Source organism: Daktulosphaira vitifoliae, unplaced genomic scaffold, assembly GCF_025091365.1.
Source record: "Daktulosphaira vitifoliae isolate Bord-2020 unplaced genomic scaffold, ASM2509136v1 Scaffold_4, whole genome shotgun sequence".
Lineage (NCBI taxonomy): Eukaryota > Metazoa > Arthropoda > Insecta > Hemiptera > Phylloxeridae > Daktulosphaira > Daktulosphaira vitifoliae.
The window spans coordinates 11187856-11212272 of NW_026099575.1; the positions used below are offsets into that span (position 1 = coordinate 11187856).

The window sequence follows — 24417 nt, forward strand, 5'->3', positions numbered from 1 at the left end:
AATTGTGTACTCGTATACATACTTTGTCTATACTCGTGTCAATACATTAATATAATCTTCAATAGTTTTTGATTATCTACTAATTTGATATATTCTATACTGTACCATTTGTTTACAAAACGGTAACAAGATATTATTTGATCGTTAAATACCATTGGGAATCCCAAGTTAAGACAGGATGATAAAGTATAATAATAATACACTTTAATGCTATACTATACTAATGCTATACTATGACCTAATCAATTTAACATTAGTCTAAAGTATATGTTTAAGTAACTGAATTTCATACTCTAGGTGAAACTATCCTATCTTGTAAATATTTTAGACAGTTATAGCTACATTTTTTAATGAAGGAAATCATTTAAATGTTATTTATGATTTAGTATATATATTTATAAAGAAAAATTAATCAATGTATCCGCCAAAATCTGAAGATCTGAAGTTCAACGAACGATTAAATCAATGTGTTCAGACAAATTTTAAAAAGTTTATCGTCCAGTCTCGCAAGTAAGTATTATTTAAGTTTTGAATATGTATTTTAACTATTTATACAAACGTGTTACTTAGACTAGTAATATGCTAGATATTTACAATTTTTTTTACTTTTCTGATATTATTTGGTTTAGGTCTTTTCGGTCGCTTCGAGTTAACAATAACAATTTATTTTCAATTGAAAATATACAATAGAAAATACAAGCGACACTACTTTAATTTGAAGTACATTAATTTTTAAAGCATTGTAAAAAATTTGTAAAAAACCAATCTTCGGTTTGGTTAACAAAAACAAATTTTTTATTTTAGTAATCATGCTTGTTTTATTGATTATAAACAGTGGCGTATTTACAGGTAGTCCAGACCCCATTAACTCTCTCCCCAGAAATTGTTATTTTCACATTATTTAATATGTAGGATAATACATATTATAATACATATTCTAAGTAAATTTTATTCTTTAGGAACTCTCCCCAGAAAAGTGTTGAATACCCTCAACTGATTATAAATATTTTACAATTATGTAATTAATCTCTAACTATTTGATCAAAAATAATTGATTTCTGATTAACAAAGCGATAAATTACAATTAATATTTCAAAAGTTAAATATAGTTTAAAAATTGTACAGTTTTTTTTTAAGTTTTGGCTTTAGCACAAATGATAAAATTATATGACGTAAGTAGGTTCTAGATTTTGTGTACTCTTTTTGACGACAACAAACGCAAGTGTGAATAATTAAGTTTATTCGCACAACTAACACATCATATACAATAATAAAACTTGTTAGATTTGATGATGGTTAGAAAATTATTATATTACATTACACATTATTTTACATTACAAATTATTATAAATTACAGATTTAAGGAAAAAACATACCGTTTATTTATTTTTTAACGATACATTATTTACTATATTGTCATTTTTAATTTAAAAAAATGTGGATAATTTATATAGAAATATTTTTTGAGTATGGGTTCCAAAACAATATTATTTGAGAATAATGCGAAACTTGTTTATATTCTAAGAGGTGCCATCATGCGCTTGGTACAAATTCAATTATTCATTATAGTTTTTTGTTAAAATTTTGAAGTAGTAATAACTAGTATTGAGCTTAATCTAATGAAAATAATCGATTTATTCAATTATGAGAATAATCGAATTATTCCGGTTATTACAATTGTAATCGGATCATTTTAATGATCGTTTTTCATTTATTTTTTAGAATAATTCGTATTAGTAATTGAATTAATAAATGTATCGTTTGACAATCGAAAAAAATTATACAAATCTGACGGTTAAATGTTTCTCTTGGTCTTACAACTAATTAGTGAGATATTGAGACAAGGACGAGCTACAATTAAATAGGATTTGTATATTATACCTAATAAATTTTTGATAATTATTATGACAAATTCTATAGAATAAGAATATTTCCAGGTTATAATATTTTAGCAACTATATTTTTCAAACCTAAACAGATTATAAAGTCTTCAAATTTATAAAGACTTCAGTACACAAACATTAATATTTTTATTACTTATAATATTTAATTTCTATGGTGCTGTGGAATTTAAAGATCAGTGCCTATGGGCAAATAACTCCAGAATCTAATTAATCTAATATAACTAATAGCTTAACTAAAAAAATGTACCAATTATCATATGAATGACACAACCAAAAATTTTTTTATGGGGAATATTATTCCAAATCACTTTGATAATCATTTTTTTGTTTTAATATAACTTTTAAAATTTCTAAAACCACTATTCATTTTAAGCAAATGGGTAAACCAAGAAAAATATTTACTACCCTTTTTAAACAAAATTTTAAACCCGCTCCAAAATTTTGTTGAAAATACGCCACTGAAATGGCATTTTAAAATTAAATAATTAATAGTATTATAATCCATATTGAGATATTCATATTACTGTCGTTCTATAGTAATTGATATCGATTATCTTAGATAATTAAAAAACAAATCTACAGAACATAATCTATAAAAATGATCGTTTACTTTTATTGATAACAGTGGGTATTATGAAATTTAAATTTAATTGTTTTGATTATGCATGATTATTATGATTATGATATTATATAATGATAATATTACTTTAGTAACCGAGATACAGAAATTGTTCAATTATGTGCATTATTAGTAATAACAATAACGGCGGTGAATATATGAATACTAAAGAGTATGCAATAGAATGCAATCTGTAGAAAAATTTCGAAAGATTTTCCCTTTCCTAGAAAATTTTATTTTATATTTCCATATGTAAAATATTAAATTTTTTTATTTATATAAAGTATGATAAGCTTAGTTTAGAGAAAAGAGAATTCTCTTTTTGTAAAATAGTTCATATTGTATGACTTATTCGTTAAAAAAAAGGTCAAATTCTTTGAATTTTAAAATAGAACCAATATTAAAAAAGATATTTATGGTAGCAATTAAATGCAAATGTCTCGTTTAAGGTTACTGTTTGTGATAGAAATTATAAAATAAATAATATAAATAGTCTCGATTTATTAAAAAAGTAAATTTTGAATGTAAATCAAAACTAATTTTTAATATCAAGTTAGATCATAATTTATTTCTAATAAAATCAATTAAAAAATTAACTATAAATGAAATACTTTTAAATAAAACATTTTTGTACTTGCAAGTGTAATACAAAATTTTATCTTTTATGAGCTGAATAACAATAGACCTAACTCGTACTGAACTGAACCGTGTTATTGAGGTTGATCCGTAGGACCGGTTGACATCCATAGTTAATTACGGTTGTCAAATACTTCCTGTTTTCTTTTTTAGTCGATAAAAATTAAAAAAAACTAATTTATCTCCAATATATAAATATTATTTATCAATGTGATACAAAAATTTAATTTAATTTATTTTATTTTGTTATATCTTTACGTGAAAATTAATTTTTCAAACATTACTGTGATATTTCGTTGAGATATATTAAATACTTACAATTGTACAATTATATTTATTTGAATTCGATTTTTAAATTTACTTTGTAATAGTGAGATTGTGATTGTGTTTTGTTGTGAATAAATTACTCATTACTATTTGTTCCTCTAAATAAGTCTCCCAAATCAGTGGTGAATCTAAAAGGGTGTGTTATGAACCCCCTCTCCTAAAATAACTTCAAAATCATAATTTATTTTCTAGTTTAAATGTCATATCGCCGTATCATATTAAATATATAACTTGTGGACGGTTTTTTAGAAAAATCCGAAAATTATTAATTTATTATATTTTTTTATAAATTAAGTAGTACAATATATTTTGATAAAATCTATTGACAATTAAAAATTTTACTCTAATTTGTAATCTGTAATTTCTCATTGTAAATAGTTTTTAACTTGATACTTAATTTGAAAATTCTTTACAATAATATTTAACTTAAATATATTTTTTAGAACTTATAGGTTATGACGGACATTTTTAGAAAATGTTGAATTTTATTTTTTATGTTACTTACATTTAGATCATTGAATTAATTGGTCTGATAAATTACTCAATTATATTTGATATTATAATAATATTATTAAACCTAGATCATTTTAAATAATTTATTTTCACAAGGTTTTAAATAAAAAATTTAACTTTTAACGTACCGAACCCTTTTGAAATGAATACAAAATTAGCTCGTTTTGGTAATTTATTTTATGAAAGATTGATTAGAAAATTTTATTTTTTCGTTTGATAGGGTTAATGTTTATTAGTATCAGTTACTAGTTGATTATTGGATATAATGATCATTCGATATACTTTTTTAAAAAAGCATAACGGTTTAACGCGGAGTCGCATAATAAAATAACAGTCATGTCACGTGCAATGTCTCATACAATAATCGTTTTCTCCTTAGTCTATCTGTTTTTTCATCCTGTCGTTCATTACTGTTACGGTTGCGTTATATTATTCATACACATAACGACTAGTGATCGTCATAGATATACCTACCCTCCTATATACATATTTAGGGTAGGAGTGGAAGTGGCGCCCACTAAAAATAAAGGGGGATCGTCATAATGCGTGTGCAGTAGTATAACCCGTCGCCGGTTCACCTGGTTACCCTCGGGAATCACCGTTGTTGTTTACTTCTGTTCAAAGGGGTCCATGTTGGTCGCGTCAAACGCCCTTCAAAGTGCAATCTGCGATAAAACCGATAGAATTATTTGCGTGTCCAATGTCGGTTAAAAACTTCGTTTACAATTACTCAAAATTACAATTGTCTTATTAAAATTTAAAAGTATGTCATTGTCAAAATTATTTTTTTAAGTGACATATCTCGTTTTAATCACAATAATGGTGATGGGCTAATATCGAAGAATTATTTCAAACAACGGCATTTATGGTGAAAACTGTTTTTCATATTTTACTTTACAGTCGACGGACTTATAATAAAAGTACCACAATTCGCATCTCAATACTCAATAACATACGAAGTACTTACTTTTAATAATTAATATTGTTCGTCACTGAAAATTAAAGAAATAATCTTCACGTTGCAAGTGTTACGAGCAACTACCTGGTTTTTTCGTTGGTCTAAAAATGTATAAAAAATAAAAAGAATTGTTAGATTTTTTATTACCTCAGTGTTAATATTTATTTTAAATAGGGATATTTAGTAAAATAAAAAAAGTTTGACATAAACCTTTTAATAAATTTTATGCTTAATGTGACCAATAAATCACCATAATGAATATGAATATGAAGTTATCTTGGCGAATTCGGGGACTTTGATGTTAATCATATTGATGGCAAATTCACAAACAAAGGTAATGGTGTATGTAGCGTGTAATTAAAATGTATTTTTTGGAAATCCGACGCTAACAGAATACTTTTGTCAAAACTTTGAAATTAGTTCGAAGCACTAACCGTCTCTGTTGTAATACTTTAGAATATTATTTTGAATCATAATGTACAATCATTGAATGTGCTAATATCTACTTGATCGTGGAAAAAGTACAAGGATGTCTTTAAAAAACGTGTGCGATATCAGACTGTGTCGTTTTTTGCTTCGTCTCGTAGTCAATGGCTCGTGGCCAGCGTACGGCGTAGTCTTAATCGTTATTTTATAAATTATTTACATTATATTAGTATTATTATAATGAGCCCACGTTGGTTCCGCTGTGGCTATTCAATTTTGACGACAGGCGGCGTCATACAACGCGTTTTTTTGGGTCTTCTGTTTGGAGGGACGCGTACAACGTCACAGCGGTTACGCCGGCAGTGTGCGCCGTTCTTCCACCTAATCGAAACGTGCGCCGCCGTTGTTGTTTTTTATTCATATCTCGCCCATGTGTGATACACGTATAAATTTTAAATAATGCTCCAAAACGTATTGTGTTAAAACACTTTAGACTTAAGATTAGAATAAATCTATAAATAATAAATTGGTTTCAATATTTTCATTAATTATTTGCTCGGAAATCTATCGGTAATAACTTTATAGCATTTTTTTTTACGTTTATGGATACAGTAGTAATGGTAAGAGCATACTATTGAACTTTTTCTATGCATTTTAACTGTAATTATTAAAACACATTTTTAGTTCTCTAGTGTTGGTATGATTATTTATATTTTTTGCACAAATTAATCCGCATTAAGAGAATGTCTTCCACTGGTAAATATGTTTAAGACTTGCTCACTGTAGTGAATTTATTTTTGCGGGCTTTTCTATCGTTTAGAGTTCGTTTATCTAGACACCCAGGAGTGGGACAAGATGACAAATTCGACTTTATTTTAATTAATTAATAGTTCTTAGAATAATTAATATGTATTATTATATTATTATCTTTTTATTGGTCTCGATGTATCGAATAGTATTTCTACTGAATTTCAAGTTTTTATGGTACTTTCTTTAAGCGATTTAATTAAACCTTAAGAGTATCAGTTTGTCCCTTCCTACTCTATGAACATTTTCAAGGGGTTAATACGAACTTTTTTTTTTTTTATGTTGTTCACCCACTTTGTTTTACCGCTTTAAACCATGATTCTATTAAATGAAAAATTAGATGTATGTAATCTGGAAAAGTATATTTATCAAATAATTCATAACATTAAGATTTTAATGAAAATTATTTTTTTAAATAAAAATTCATATGTTAGATACAAATCAAAAGAAAACATATCTTAGAATCAATTGCGTACCAAATTGTGTTAGTAGTTATGCACCTCGTCGTACTAAAATCTTCTAGTTATTCCAATTTATTAGCTTCGATGCGAAGCTGAGAATTTTTATTTTAATTTAACTTTCGATGGAAAGTATAGAAATTATGATCTTATAAGCCAATAGTTAAAAGTGCCATTGTTCACTAATATCCATTAAGAAAAGTATATAGTTTTTGCGTGGGAGCATACAATTATATGATGTACTACACGTGTAAGCTCGGGCGAAGATATTGTGTGGTACGGTAGTTTAACATACAAGTCAACACCCAATATAATAAGCATTATTTAAGTTATATATCTCATGTTGCACTTTGAGGGGTGTGGTATGCAATGTATCATTCAGTCGACGCCTTAGCGCTAATGTTCCACTGTGCAGTTTGCTGATGGGTGACCATACGGAAACTTTACCAGTGACGCTCATCTTGCCATCCATACTGGTTCCCTCAGCCATAATGACGTTGCGTCAGGTTCGACAGTAGTTGGGTTACAGACTATGGTCTTATGCTATGCTTTAACGAAAAAATCTAAGCTCTAAAAAACTTTGAGGTCCTAAGGCCAAAGGCCTGATTCTGCTTTATCTAGACGTGTACACGTGTAGTTGTATCAACGGCGGACTTGGGATTTTTTAAAAGGACTAAGTGAAACTATTTATTTTCATTGTTCAATTCAAAATGTCGTCTGATAAAGCACTTAAATTTACATTATTTTACAAATAAGTCAAGTGTCTAGCTAAGGAAGAGTATGTTTACTATCCATCTTTTGATTATGCCACTGGTTTGTTTCACAATTTAATGTCATTAATGTATATAATCCTATTATAAAAGCTTTTCTAATTTAATGTTAATTTCGGTTTCACTTTTGATTTTGAATAAAGATGTTTAAATATTTATTTATTTTAGTTATTTATTAGATAGTGTAAAAATATTTTACTACTTTTTCATTTATAATTACAAGATTACACAAGTATAAAATTAGCAAAATACGTATTTGTTAATCATCAATAACTCAATTTGAATGGATATATAAATTAGATATCTCACTATATTTAAATAAGGTATTTTGGCCGGATGTCCAATATTGTTTACGCGGATTTCCATGTTGTTTGACATTTTGCAAGATATTGTTCTTTTTTTTTTAAAAATATTTTGACCTTATAGCATGTCTAGGGTTTCATGAGGGTACTTGTATGGCTCTACTTAAATCCTGAGCGGAAGGAAACGTGTTATTTGACACGCGGCGAGAACGATGAGACTAAATCCTGGAAAATTACTTAATGAGTATTATATGAGTTAGAGTGTATAAGAATAAATGCCATTCTTTAAGCATACGTCAAAAATTAGAATTTATACAACTCATAAAAACTTTTTAATGGAAAATGTTGTTAGTAGTATTATTATAATTTTCTTAGTTTATTTATATAATAAAATTATTTAATTTATAATTAGTTTATTTACTAATATTATGTATCTATTATTAGTTGATTAATCAAATGTATACAAAACAATGAGAAAATAGGATGAAATTTTGTGTTATACTTATTTCTTATAACTTTGTATTAAAAATTTCACTTAAAAACAGATTTGCTAAATTTTTTAACTAATTACTATTTTGTGTGGGTGCATCCAGAAATGAACTTGCCCATTGGCTACTGTACTACAGAACAGTGAACCGGTGATAATTTTACGGGAAACCGAATAGCATACTACATTGTTAATAGAGAAACAAAGAAATAGATTTTCAAAATGTTAATAAATACAGAGTGATTTATTAAAAATACTACATCCCCTCATTTATTCGTTAAATAACGATTTTTTAATTAAAATGCACAGATTAAAATTTGTATTATTTAAAATAAAATAAATAAGACATTGTTTCATGAAGAATTAAGTGTAATATAAATGTACCATTAGGAAATACTATATTACCTTGACACTCGTCATTATATGTTATATTTCTAGTAGGCCTCAAGTAAGCTCTACATTTTTTTAAACTAAAAACACGTTGAGCTCCAGTAAAATTTTTTTTTTAAATCTCAAATTTTTACAAAATGTTTATTTTAATGTATATAATACAGTTCTCATTAAAATTTCGATGATTGCATTTTTTTTTGATTCACCATTATTTGACTAGAATAGGTAACCGTCGTATCAAGGTAATGTAGTATTTCCTAATGGTTCGTTTATACTTACATCAATACTTTTTTATTTTTATTTATTTATTATTACATGTGTCAACTTTTAAGGAGGTATAGAATACACAACAAAATAAACTAAACAAGTATTATAATACATTTAATAATAATAATTATTAGGCACTTATTATTATTCAGCCAGTTAAGTAAACTGTATTTAAAAGTTATTAACCAGTAATATTTATATATTGATAAATATATTTCATATTTATTAATAATTGTCAGTCGAAATACGAATAGTACGATTTACTATGTGCAAATTTACATAAAAAAAAATAATTGTTGGCCAATGACGACGTAATGGGTAAGTGTAGCGTAGGACGTCAAAAATCGGGGAGACCGTTCGCAGCCGGTGCTCGGTGGACGGCCGCGATCCAGAGATATACTTAGCATCCAAACTAGAAAGTGGGGACACTCAAATTTTTCCATAACAATGAACATATTAAAATTTGTATTGTTTATATGAACATAATGAATATCAAGATTATTAGAAGAAAAAATTATTTCTAAGGGTAGATTTTAGAAGTAACTTTTGTAAGTTAATTGGGAACTTATAATTTTTACTATTAAATAGAATGTGGTCTAAATAAAATGTCGATAACCAGTATTGTACTAATTTTTGAGTTGTACTATTTTTAGTTATACTCATGAGGGATGCGTGGAGTGGAAGAATTCTTTTCTGTGCGTTATGAAAAAATCGCTAAACACAAACCCGTTCTTCAATTTTTCTAAATATTAAATAGCTAATATATTAAAAAGTAGGGGTAACTTATTATTAACCTATTATTATTTCTTTATAATTACAAGGACAGTGGTGTAATACACTCAATAATGTAATACTTCCAAATACGCTATTTATAGTAGTGTATTTGGTAACTAAATTCCAAAAAGATAAAATAATTCAATTTCATTAGGATATATTTATTGAAAACATGATTATAGCAAAGGTAGTAGTAATAATATATGATTTTTGTTTTTAGGTGTGTTTATTAATATAATTAAGATTTTATTATGTTCATCAATAACGCGTAAAAACTTTTTTTACGCGTTAATAATTTAACATATGCTAAAATAACACCATAATAAAATTTTACTTTTTTGTTTTTACAACTGTTTGTCGATTTATTTTAAGATAAATATGCCAAATCTTGTAGCAATTTATTAACTTAAATTGCTTGTTGTAAATTTTATTAAATAGAAGAGTTCATAACTTATGTATTTAGTTTCCTTTCAATAGCGTATCAGGCAACATAATTCCAAAAAGGTAAAATAAATCAATCTAATTAGGTAATATCTATTTGACCATGAACATAGCAGCCAAGGTAGGATTATTTTTTTTATTTAATATTATACTCTTTACATATGGAATCAATGCGGATGTTCTTGAAATTCCAAGAGATATTGTAGAACAAATACAAAATATTTTAGAAGCATTTGAAAATTGGATAATTGAAAACCAAAGAATAGAAATCAATGACAAATTCATAGCGTATTTCAAAGAATTCGGCAAGCGAATCGCACGAATATTAAGTTTGCCATCCAATAACAATATTTGGTGGTTATGGGAGCTTAGTATACTTTCAAATTCAATTGATATATTTAATCAGCCTATAGCAAACTGGGAAAATCATTATGAAATAACGAAAATGAATTTTACAAGATTAAGAGTTACTCAAGCTATCAGATTAATTAAAGACCAAATAAAAAATTACCTCAAAAAAGATAAAAAGAATAAAAGGTTTTTAGAATTTTTGTTATGTACTAAAACAGATCATAAAAACCAGCCAATTGAATCGATTGATCCAAAATTGGAAAGCCTTGATGAGGCTATTCAAGAAAAATTCGGAAATATAAAAGAAGATAAAGTTCATTTTTATACACCACAAAATCTATTTTTCTTTGATATAATTTTGAATGAAGCTTCTATACTGACACTTTTTACAAATTGTTCAGCTATTAAATGGATTGATTACAAAGAACATTTAATTCAAGTATACCATGAAGCTATGAGTGTGTGGGTTGATAAAAATGAAAAGTATTTAGAACTAATTACTTATAGAAAAACTTTAATTGATGCTGTAAGAATATCTTTTTTTGTTCAAATAAAATTACTCATTTCAATCTTTATAGGTTATGAGTCTAAAAATGATAAGCAGAATATTCAATATTGGGATGATCTCTGGAAATCAGTCACAAGTTTAGTAAAAAAATTTAAAGATTTTTTTCATTTTGATAATGATCAAAATTTAAAGGATATGCTTCAATATTTTATGGATCCTAAATTAGATAAATTTAAAGACAATAAAACTGATTTATTCAATATAGCAAATGACCAGTCTAAATGTAATAATAATTTGTATAACGGAACAATTTTGAAACTAGGAAAATTTATAAATAACACGAAAGGTTTAGAAGCCTTGGCGAAAGAAACTTTTAATAAACTAAACACTTATTTGAAAAATATTGAATGTTTATTTGAAAAATTTGACTTCGAAATTTCTAAGATATTTTACAATATTATTCCCAATAAAAACACATAAAATGTTGTATTATTAAATATATCATAATTATAATTTTTAGGAATATCTTGAAATAGTTCATGTTAGATATTCAATAATTTTATTTCATTGTTTTATTTTATAAACACTAAAATTCATTTGTGACTAATGAATTTTAATTAACTAATGACTAATGATTAGTCCATTCAACTATATTTTACATAAATTCTCTTATATTTAATTAGTAAATTATTAAATATTAAATAAGAAATAACTAAAAAAGATTTTTATATTTGTGTTTTTCTATAAATACCTCTTAAATACAATAGTTTTAATAAATATTTAAATATCAAAAATAATAAAATATTCTAAAAAATTAGTTATATGTGCACAATTAAATGATTTATGACAACGCTAACAAAACGAATTTAAATATTACTGTCGTGTACGAGGCAGCTAGACTGTAGGACGGCTAGTTGTGCACCGCACTAGAATGCCGTTTTACCTTAAGCCTGTTTAAAAAGCGTTATTATTGATGCGGGAGTGGGTCACCTAGGAGATGACGGCTAATTATACATCCAATAAGTAAACGAGAGTAGACAATAATTAAATAACAAATAATCACATATATTAGAAATTCCTCAGAGAGTATCTTAAATTTAAGGGGTAACGGGGGGCCCTTAAATACTAGTGGCCGGCGAAGCGGCATAAAACAAATAGTTAATCTCAATTAAAACAAACAATAAATAACATTAAAAATAATATAAAACTCAGCTGTATAGATGAAGTTGTTGATAGTGATGAGTGGACTGTATGAGATCTTGTGGTAATAGTGTCGAACATCTGAGTATGACGAGTCAGAGTGTAAATCCTGGCACGTAATAGCAGATGAGAAGAGACTACGGCAATGATAATGTTTAGTGATGGTCAAGGCCCGATCACTGGTGGCGTGCAAGGGCACGAAAACTTGAGCACAAGGGTGCAACAAACAAGTAATAAAAACTATGGCGTGCAACGGGCGAACAATTTACTATTCAAGCGAAGGCGCTTGCAACAGAAAAAAAGTGACACAAAAAACAATTGACTGACTGACTTACGACAATGAACTGTACACGGATGGAAACCGACACGGAGGTCATCGATTTGCCGTGATAGGTGGGCAAGAGGGTGAGTAAAGCAAGATGTTGGTGATCAGCTGTCCCACGAAATAGTATAATCAATGATCTTTGTAACAACTGGTCAACTAGATCCTTCTAAAGGCGTTCTGTACCATACAATTACTTTAAAATAACTTGCCCATAAAATAATGTACGTGTTAACATTTTTTATACATAAACATCACATTTCTCGTTATACATTCTGGTTATTTAGACTTCAAAATGGTATAAAAATGACAATTTAAATAAAAAATTTACTCAAGTGTTTATTTGTGAAAACACCAATGAAATAACTTAAAAAAAGTTTTTGAGGTATTAGTATTTAAAGATTTAGAAAAATTGAAGAACTGGTTTGTGTTTAGCGATTTTTTCATAACGCACAGAAAAGAATTCGTCCACTCCACGCATCCCTCATGAGTATAACTAAAAATAGTACAACTCAAAAATTAGTACAATACTGGTTATCGACTAGTCAACATTTTATTTAGACCACATTCTATTTAATAGTAAAAATTATAAGTTCCCAATTAACTTACAAAAGTTACTTCTAAAATCTACCCTTAGAAATAATTTTTTTTTCTAATAATCTTGATATTCAATATGTTCATATAAATAATACAAATTTTATATAATATGAAATATTTTAATGTGGTATTTCCTAATGGTTCGTTTATAGATATATCAAATTTTTATGAGATATGTTTGATTAATTTTTTTTTGAGAATAAAAGAAAGCTAAAGCACTAAAGTCTTAAAACATAACTTACTGTTCATAAATCAAAATTTTAAGAATTAATTTATCATGAGTCTTTAAAATTTTTACTCGCATCTTACTACTATAATAAATTATATTATTTAAGTTACTGAATATTTTTTTTGTCTTAAAAATTGATTATTTTATTGAACATTGCCAATGTGTAGAATCTAGGACAAGGATTGTTGTGAATTTCTTGAATTACTTAGAAGTTCTTATCAATCATGAACGTGAAAATGCTATACTTAATGGTTACTATAGTGCGGTAAATTCGAAGCTTCCCGTTTAAATTATACCAAAGTATTGAATTGAATTAGTATTAATTTTCAAGGTCGTATGCAGTTTGCACTTTAAATATTTATAGTTAGACCGTTTATCGATCTAACTTAAATATATTAATTGACATAAACTTAATGTTTATTATAAATTAACTAAATATTATTATTATTAATATGAAATATTATTCAATAAAAATGATGTTTTTACAAAAACTATTTAATATTATTTAAATTATTTTTGTTTATCTGATTCCTTATTACTAAATATTGCATTAACTAAGAAATGTACAACTATTGTGTTAACTAACTGTATTGTTAAATTTTAGTTATTTGTAAGTATATTTTAATTTAAGCCTTAGTTAGATGTTTCCGTTTCATAAATTAATACTCCTACTCATACTTTATAAAAAAAAATTCAATGACATCAATTTTAGTCGTCCTATTCAAATAAAATAAAAGAACTTTGTGAGTAGTATATTGCTTATAACAATGTCTTTTACTCAAATAATTAAATTTAAATATTTTCGAATATATACATTCAAATTTTTTTGTAGTATCAGTTTGGTTTTCTCAGTTCTTAAATATTGGAAACTTCCCGAATTTAAATAATGTAGAAAAAATAATTTAGAACAATTAATCCTGAATTTTTTTTTTTTAATTGATCACATATTATATAAAGCTGAGCTGACATAAAATTAAAAGCCAATTTGTATTGTTATGCTTTAATATTACTTTTTAGAATTTTTTGTAAATAAATCAAGCTTTTTAGTTTTATAAGTGTGAAGTTATGATTGTAAAATACATTTATAGGATACAATAAACATTCAGTGTAAACTGTATTCTTCAAATCATTTAAATTCAAACTAAAACAAATTATTACTAATTAAACGACTTGTCTGAATGTTTCAAAGTGTATTCACTGTTTCTATTTAATTTTAATTAGTATTTCAATCAATATTGAAATGAAAAACGGTAGTTTGCTTATTAAAGACAATGAGTATTTAAGATTAAAATACTTACAACCGCTCATACCCTCATATTGTACACACTATACATTAATATTATCTCATTTCATTGACTCTTACGTTTTAGGAGCTTTAGGAACAAATACAACATTATATTTATGAAAGAGAGAGAGAGTATAAAGATTTTATCAACGTTTTTGATAAATATATCCTGCAAGGATTATTTATACATTCAACAGTTTAAATTATTCAACGTTTACTGTTTATTATTGCGAGAGATTTGTATACATTTGAAAAAGATAAATTATGTTATTATTAATTTTTTACAAATATTATTTTTTTCAACTTTTATTTAATGAACTCATTTAATTTACAAAAGTGAATTTGTATATTCATTCAATATCATAAACTCATGTGAAATACTGGTTTTAAATAATTTTATGAAATATCCATAATATACAATACCTTTATCCTTTACTACCTTTATTATCGTCTTGTGTGGCTTTTTCGTTTTACTCTAACTGGTTTGCTCTAGTATGCTGGTAGTAGTCTATTATATTGTCTTACCCGAGACATTTAATATTCTTGAAACATTATACGTTATACACGTGTTTTTAAATAAATAAGGAAGGGATGATGGTACGACGTTAATGTTTTGCACGAACTGTGTTGAGCGTCATTTATATACGACACTCATCATTCAAATAATTATTTTGTAAAGTTTATTCTCTTAATTTTAATTATTTTTGAAAACATTTAAAAGTATTTTATTTTTAATTATTAAATAATTTATTTTCTGCCGTATATTCATCAAAGTGATACATATTTATCGTGACTGAGTCGTTGGTGTTTTTATGTACATTACATTTGGGTTTTGGTTGCAGACTTTACTGCTGAACAATACGTTGTGTACCTTTATTGAAGACTGTTGCTGTTCACTAACCCTATCACTTTACTCCAAATGAAATACAAGTTCAAGTAATCTTTTTTGTTTATGTTTACAGACCAAGCATGTAACCGTGAATAGTCCACTGCCTCTGTATGCCACAAATATGATGTACGATCCTCACAATTATACGCAGTAGATAGTTGCGATTCAGTATTTTTGTGCATGATTTAATGATTATTTTTAATAGTATTAAAATAATTATTGTTGTTGAGCAAATTTATAAACTTTGTGTCGCATGTTGTATAATGCATATTTACATTAATTTAAAAGACTGTCAGAGCTTTAAAGTTTTATCATATTTTTAACGATCACTAAGAAAATGGTAATTTGGTCACCGTTATTATTTTTAGCGCTATGGATTTTACTGTAAAGCAAAACTGTAGTTGTGAAATAAGATTTTATTCAATCTTATTTCAACTCTATAACACTTAGTTACTTGATTTAGTTACGTCTATAATGAATGTATAAATAAATGTAGCACTATAATAATAACACTGTTCATATTCGCTCAAATATCATCAAAAATTCTGTTTACAAGAAATGGTATCATCTGTTATTTTTAAAGTAATTTTATTTATACAGTATAAACTTTGTTATCAAAAATTTATGTTTCTATATTATTTTAAACGTAAATTACATGAAAATATGTATAAATAATATACAAGAATATTTTATTATTATTCTATGTAATCTTATTTGAATTTAATCACGTAGGTTAAATACTTTTTAATTATTTATAGTCTTATAATATTTTAATTTGTAAGGATTGATTTTTATTTCAATATTCATTCCTGTAAATTTGTAACTTGATGACTTTATTGTTTCTATTTAGCTGCGTAAATAAATTATTTTATTACTTGAGGTGTATGAAGTGTAAGTGTAATTGGTATTAGTCTATTTTTGTAAATTTTTCAGTAAAAACACAGAGTTATAAATTCTTATTCCTTTTATAATAAAACAAAATTAGGCATTTCAGTATTAGCGAGATGAAAAATGTTTAACTGAATGGATTTCGTCATTTAATAAAACTGCTAATGAGCTATCAAATATATCCATAGAATCAAAATCGAAAAAATGGAATAATACCGTTTTCCTCCTGTATACTTAATTTTAATAAAACTAACGTATCATTAAGTTTTCAATGTTGCTATGGAACTCTGCTAATACATTTAATTTTTCCTATGAAATAAAACATGTTTTTAAACAATTGATTTTAAATCCGTTTAAAAGAGTTGCACTACACTAAGCGTCCACAAAAACATTAAAATGAGTATCATTCGAGAAGTATAAATTAAGAATAATTTATGTAAATGTATTTCGATAAAAAAAGAAGATAGCTTGTTTTGACGGGTTCATTTAAATTATATATTGTTTATTTAAAAAAAAATTACAGTTCCTATATAAAATATATGTCAAGGTATAATGATAGCTACCAAAATAGATAAATGACAAAAATTTGGGTTTAACTAAACCCAGTTTAGACTACCAAAATTTGTTTGTTATACTTAAGAGTACCTTATTCTACTGCTTTTGTTTTTAGTTAAAAATCAACAATAAAATGCGATTCTTATTGCGGTAACTATTTATACTTGATTCAAAAATAATATTTTGTATTTAATATTGATAATAATTTTGAAAACAAATTAATTTTCAATAAAAAATAATTTTTCATGTAAACAACAAAAATTTAATATTAAATTTTTAAAATTAATCTATTTATTTCAGTCTTTAATTTTATTTAAATTATAATTTATCTGAATTATTAAATTTATATAATACATTAATTTAAAACTGCAATGCTAAACTTGGAATTATCATTTTTTAACGTTCTATAAACATAACAAACTGAGTTCTTTTATTTATCATAGTTGAAAATTAAATGATGATTTTTAAGTGAAATTTTCTATAAAAACATTTAAACTTAAATTGCATCTAGTAAATTTTGTAAAAAAAAATTATATGTATGATTTACATAGTTTTAATAATTATATAATGTGAGTCAAGTATATATTCGGACATCGTATAGGAGATTATATGATAAATATTGATCACTCGAGGTTAATATTTTTTAAAATTCTAAAAATCTTTGATTTTGATTGTTATGATTTACACTTATGATTAATTCCTGGCGTTTAGGGTTGTTAGTTAAGATAAATCAAGTTTTTTCTAATAATTAAGCTGTATTCTTAAACTGTAATAATTATATAATAAGTCATATATTAATAATTCAGTTCTAGAACAGTCCATATAAAACAATTTTCTTATTCTATAATATTAATAAAATTGAATAATTAAAAACGTGTCGTTTTAATAAAAATAATTAAACATTTAAATCAGTGATTGAAAAAGTTATTTTTTTAAAATTTTAACATTTTATTCAATAAAATCATATTTTCTCATTACGTATATAAAAATTATAAATGAATATATGAATATATATATATATTATTATTATTATGTTACATTTTTATAAAAAAAAAAAACAGCGAGAACTTAGTTATGCACTTAATATTTAGTTTTAATACTTTAGTTTTAAGCTGCTACAATTATATTATAACAGGCGCAAGAAGTGTGCGTAGTGTTCCTCGTTCATGGTTCTTTTTTACCTAAAAAACATTTTAAGAACCACCAAAATTGTTTTGCACTAGGTCCCGCAATTTCTAACGCCCGCTCTGTAGTTATGATATATCTTACTATATGCCTGTAAGCATTTTAAATGTTTGTGTAGTTTAGGTGGGTTTGATAATTATCAAATGATATAATTATAATCATACAAACTGTTAAAATTGTTACTTCTTCTTTTAATTACTATTCGTGAACAATTTTTTACATTCAGTGACTTAACTTTACTATATCCGAAAAAATTGTTTTATAGCGTTCATGAAGCCGCCGAGATTATGGAAAGTGATACAACATATGCTGCAAGAAAAAAAGCTTATAGGCTACCTTTATTTATAGTGGCTTCTTCAATTGCATTTTTCGTTCTACTTTGTATGATATGTCTGTTCTTTGTTTTTTATCCGACGTTGTGTCAAAATAAATCAAACTACCTAGGATCCACTGAATATATTTTGGATGAAATTCGAGGAGTAGACTACGAAAGATTAGAAAGTAATACTGGAACTACAGATGTTAGATTACCCACAGTCGTAGTCCCTGATTCCTATAATTTAAGAATAGTGCCGTTTTTATGGGTTGGAAATTCTACATTCAATGGCCAAGTTAGCATTGTCGTCAATGTCACGGCCCCCATAAATAGTATTACTCTACATGCCGTCGACTTAAATGTGACGGAATGTAAAGTTTCAAGGTATGATATACTTCCATTATTTTATTTCATATTATGATTTAGTGAATCAATTTTTAACTAATTAATAACATTCGCATACCTATTACTTTTAATTGATGATGTATAAATTTATCATTTTAAGGTTTCCAAGAATAGTCCCTGATGAATATATTAAGGATGATAATAGTATTTTTGTAAATATCGAAGGTACTGAAATTGATGTATCAAAACAGTTTTTTATCATTAAGTTTAAGGACACACAACCTGCTGATTTTCAATACAAAATTTACATTAACTATACTGGAAGATTGCAAGATAATATGGAAGGTTTTTATAAAAGCTCATATGTAATTGGAAATATTACTAGGTAATAATTCTGTTTTAAAAGTAAGTATCACTCAAATATTGAAAATTTATTTATAATAGATGGATAGCTGCAACTCAATTTCAACCAACAGATGCACGCAAAGCATTCCCTTGCTTCGACGAGCCCGCTTTAAAAGCAAAATTTTCCATTACAATTGCTCGACCCGCACACATGAGTTCTATATCAAATTCTGGTCTTCGAAGTAACTCTAATTTACCAAGACTGTAAGTAAAGTAATATTCGTTTTAAAATAAATCTAACTTGACAATTTAATTATAGGCCTGGATTGTTGTCTTTTTACGAATGGGACGAATTCGAAGAAACTGTTCCTATGTCAACTTATTTGGTAGCATTCGTTATATCTGATTTTGAGTACTTGTCTTCAGAGACTTTTAGAGTATGGGCTAGAAGTGAAGTATTACAACATACCAATTATGCTCGAGAAATAGGCCCTAAAATACTCAGATTTTATGAAGATTTCTTTTCTATTCCTTATCCTTTAAAGAAAATCGACTTGATTGCTTTACCTGATTTTGGTGGTGGTGCAATGGAAAACTGGGGTTTAGTCACATTTAGGTTTGTTTAAAAGAAAAGTTTGTCTTGTGTTTGATAATACTAAATTATTCATACACGTTTTCTTCAGAGAAACTCTAATGTTATATAATGAAGGCGTATCATCAAATTTACAAAAAGAACAAGTTACCACAGTCATTGCACATGAGTTGGCTCATCAATGGTTTGGAAATTTGGTAACTGCTGATTGGTGGTCGGATTTATGGTTAAATGAAGGTTTCGCTACTTACATTGAATACTTAGGTGTTGACCATGTAGGTTAAGTACTATCTTTTGGTTGTTTGTTTAGTTTTTTATTAATAAAATAACTTTTAAACATAAAGTTAGAACCTTGGTGGAAAATGGACGAGCAGTTTGTTTTGAGTAGCATACAGAGTGTATTTTTCATGGATTCGTTGAAATCTACTCATCCAATATCAGCACGTGTGTCAAAACCGGAAGAAATCAATGAAATATTCGACCGTATTTCCTATGATAAAGGTGACTTAACATAATTTATTGTTTAAATATGAGATTTTTTTAAAATATAGTATTATTTAGGGGCATCAATAATACGAATGATGGATCATATATTAACTAGACAAGTATTTCGTAGAGGGTTAACTAAATATTTAAGCTCGAAGTAAGTACTAAAGCAATTCATATTTCTTTATATAGCTCGTATGAATCTTAATGTACTGCCGTTATAAAACGGAATTATAATTATAAAAATTAATTTTTGCCATATTTGAAAAACCAAATAATTCTATCAAAAATATTTTAGTGATTTTGAAATTTTATGCGTTCATAAACTGCTATTTTATATTGATCTTATAGTTGTAACATTTTAAAAACAACAATGGCATCTACTCTTTGATTAATGTTTGTTTATACAGTGTCTCAGACCCAACTTGCAGTGTTAATAACTTTTGATACAATTATCATTTTATTCAATTTATTTTTAAATAATTATTACCTTTATAAACATGCTTAAACCATATATTTTTATTAATTATTACTAATAAAATTTTCTTTTCAAATTCTAAAAAAAAAAAAACATTCTTTAACCTTTTTTATACAAAAAATATACAAAATAACTATTTTAGGACATGTGCTCATCGAGTTAAAAGCATTGTAATACATTGAATTGGTATGGAACGCAGGCAGAGTATATGTACACTAGTACAAGTTTCACCGATCCTCACTATAAACCCAACTCGGTGATTACTTTTCCTAAAATTATTATAGACCCATCAATATTTTTTGTAACAAAAGGGCTAAACAAATAGCTATTTTGAAATGTTGAAAAAATATTTTTTTCTTATTAAAAATAAATAATAAAAAAATGCTTTTAAGCTAAGAAGGGAATATATATTTAAAAAACATTTTCAACAAAATGATAACTAGATCAAAATTTATAAGTGTTGTCAGTTAAATCTGAGTCACGCTATATTCATACATATGTGTCTATTTTTTTTATTAGGTTATATAAGAATGCATGTCAAAATGATTTATGGCAATCTTTAACCGAGGAAGCTCAAAAAAGTGGAGTATTGGATTATACGTTTACTATAAAAGATATAATGGATACCTGGACATTACAGCCAGGTTTTCCAGTCATTAATGTCACCCGAAATTATAATTCAGATTCATTAATAGTTTCACAGGTTAATTATTAGACAAAAATTCACTTAAACATATTCGGAGAAGTATAAAAATTCATATAATTTTAATCATTGTAGAGTCGATTTGTTCTTTATGATCCTAAAAGTTATGAAAGAAATGATAAATCAAGTTTTCTTTGGTGGATACCACTTACGTACACTACTGCTTCAAAATTAGACTTTTCGACAACTAAACCTTCCCATTGGTTTAAACCACAAGAATTTATGATGTTGACTGAAACTGGAGTGTCTTCTAAGGACTGGGTTTTATTTAACATTAATGAAACTGGTTTTTATCGTGTAAATTACGATTTGAAAAACTGGGAAATGCTGATTAATTACTTGAATGACCCAGAAATGTTTTCAAATATCGGTATTATTCAATTTCATTAAAAATATACTAGATAATAAAAAAAAAAAATTATTTTCTAGGAACTATTAACCGAGCCCAGTTAATCGATGACGCTATGTCTCTTGCGAGAGCTGGATATCTTAGCTATAAAACATCTTTGGATATGACTAGATATCTGTATCATGAAACAGAGTTTGCTCCTTGGAAATCCGCTTATAGATCATTTATTTACCTACACCAAATGCTTATAAAAACTCCCGCTTATGACAAATTAAAGGTAATATTGTTAGTTATCTCCAAATCAATATAAATAGAGTTTTATTTTTTCAGGCATATGTTTTACATTTAATTACTCCAATGTATAAGGAATTAGGCTTCACAGATAGTACAAGAGATGATCAGCTAACAATTTACAAGAGATTTAATACTCTATCGTGTGCATGTGAATTGGGACACATTGATTGTATTCGTAATGCAGTGGTTCAGTTTCAGAATTGGAGATCAACTCCTCATCCTGAAAATAATAATCCGTGAGTAAAGAATGTTCAATAAACAATTTAATTGTTATCTAAATTAACATTCGATTAAAATCTTCTCAATTAGAATTTCACCAAACTTGAAAGCAATCATTTATTGTGTAGCGATTAGCTATGGTGGTGAAGAAGAATGGGATTTCACTTGGAGTATGTACAAATTGACTAAAACTGTGTCAGAAAAAGATTTGTTATTAGATGCTCTAGGTTGTAGTAGAGAAACATGGATTTTGACTAGGTATTTAGAAAAGTTGAATATTTTTTTTTTATTATTATTTAAGAGTATTTTTTTCCGAACATGTGAAAGAGGGCCATCGCCCACTATGATGTAAAATTGATCTTTTCATTCAAGGGTATTTTTTATCATAGGTTTCTTGACTATGCTTTGCAAAATAACTCTATTATTAAAAGTCAAGATTTATCTAAAGTTTTTTACGCATTGACTAATAAAATAGCTGGACAAGAAGTTGCATGGAATTATGTGCGTGACAATTGGCGTACTCTTAAATCCTCGTAAGACAGATGACAATACACAAAAACTAGATCTCATGTCTCACTCTATTTTTTTGTATTGACGTTTTTTAGATTATCGTCGAGTTTTTCGGTAATCAGTGAAATTGTAAAATCAGTTACCCATCATTTCAATACGAAAAATGATTTGATTGAGGTATATAACAGAAATATTTTAATTAATGTCTTTAAAGCTGAAGATTTTATTTTAAATTTTCATTTTGATTCTAGTTATGGCAATTTTATAAAGATCAACAAGATCACTTAGGTTCAGCTAGACGAAGTGTAATGCAATCAATTGAAAACGCGCAAGCAAATGTTGATTGGATGAACCAAAATTACAAAATTATCTATAGTTGGCTGCAAAATACGACTCAACATATATCACTAGATAATATTAAAATGGATTAAATTGTAATAAAATTTTTCCGATTAGACTGTAAATAAATATTTTGATGTAAACACTAACTATTTCGGCGATATTTTGCCATTTAATTCTTAATATTTTTATCGTCTTAGAGACTGTTTTTATTTAAATTTTTTTCTGCGATTTATTTGCAATATTTATGACTTGATGTACCTATTTGATAAAACTTTTATTATTTTTAATTAAGCTTATTTTAAATGCGAACAATGTTTTTAAAATTTTTATTATTATTTAGTCTTATTCCACGTTATATTTTAAAATATTTAATACCAAGTAAAATTATACTTTCTGTGTGTAATACCTGTATGTATTAAAAATATTATTTTTATTTTATATATACCGAGATAGGTAGGGAAAAAATAGTATATACTTATATTTACCTTAACCAGTAATTACTATATCCAATATAGTATATAGTGTGGTAAGAATTTTAATATAACTCCTATGGTAATTTTGGAGTGGCTTTAATCAAAATATTTTGAATAATTGACGACTAAAAATTAGAATTAAAATCAATAAGTGATTACATATTTTCGTTTTAGACGTCTCCCTTGAAATCTTCTATTTTATTGAGACGTAACACTTGTGTTGTAATGGTATTCCACTACCGATTCACCTAAAATAATTAGCTGTCAAGTTTATTTAAGGTTTTGTCCTTTTCTGAAGTTAATATATTTTTGAAATAATCTCAATGTAAAATATTAAGTTTTAATTCTGATATAATTTCATAATTTAATTTACTTAAAAGGAAATGCAATTTCATTTCTTTAGTCAACAATTTAAATAACAAAAATTTAATTCTAATATTACATTTATATATATTTTTGATAACAGAAGAATTATTAAAAAATCGTTTTTTTTAATAATTCTTAATTTTTAATAACTGGAAACTAATATTCGAGCAATAACATAATAAACCTTCCACGTTTTGGACATTATTATTGTGTACAAAGGATTTCACTTAATTAAATTATTATTTCTATAAGTTAATATGAAAGTCAACTCATACGATTTGATGAGAATTAAAAAATGTTTAAAACATAAAATCAACGAATATGAATATACAAAAAAAATATTTAACCGATGATTTTTAAGTACGTGGTCGTCTATCGAAAAAACAATATGTGGTTATTATTATATAGATTTCATTCATGAACTACATACGACATTACGCCCAAAGACGAAACTATAAATTTTAATGAAATATGTATTTTAAAATAATGATTGTTCAAAATTGTATTAGAT

General features: G+C 26.3%; 1 protein-coding gene across 5 annotated transcripts; it reads left to right on the top strand.

Annotated features, from left to right (window-relative positions):
- The first annotated feature begins 250 nt into the window (after positions 1-250).
- Positions 251-23470, top strand: LOC126906263 (aminopeptidase N-like). Of its 5 annotated transcripts, none has more exons than XM_050686692.1 (17): positions 5749-6003; positions 15414-15507; positions 18354-18788; positions 18910-19134; positions 19194-19358; positions 19414-19710; positions 19778-19961; positions 20031-20187; positions 20248-20329; positions 21170-21353; positions 21429-21723; positions 21783-21979; positions 22033-22232; positions 22306-22473; positions 22605-22748; positions 22821-22902; positions 22977-23470. In XM_050686692.1, the coding sequence occupies exons 2-17, from the start codon at positions 15491-15493 to the stop codon at positions 23154-23156; spliced, it is 3012 nt and encodes a 1003-aa protein (XP_050542649.1). In that variant the 5' UTR covers positions 5749-6003; positions 15414-15490; the 3' UTR covers positions 23157-23470. The 5 variants fall into 5 exon arrangements, with proteins under 5 accessions (XP_050542647.1, XP_050542649.1, XP_050542652.1 ...); XM_050686691.1 differs by lacking the exons at positions 5749-6003; positions 15414-15507 and adding exons at positions 16004-16042; positions 17019-17053; XM_050686690.1 differs by lacking the exons at positions 5749-6003; positions 15414-15507 and adding an exon at positions 251-510.
- Positions 23471-24417: the final 947 nt, after the last annotated feature.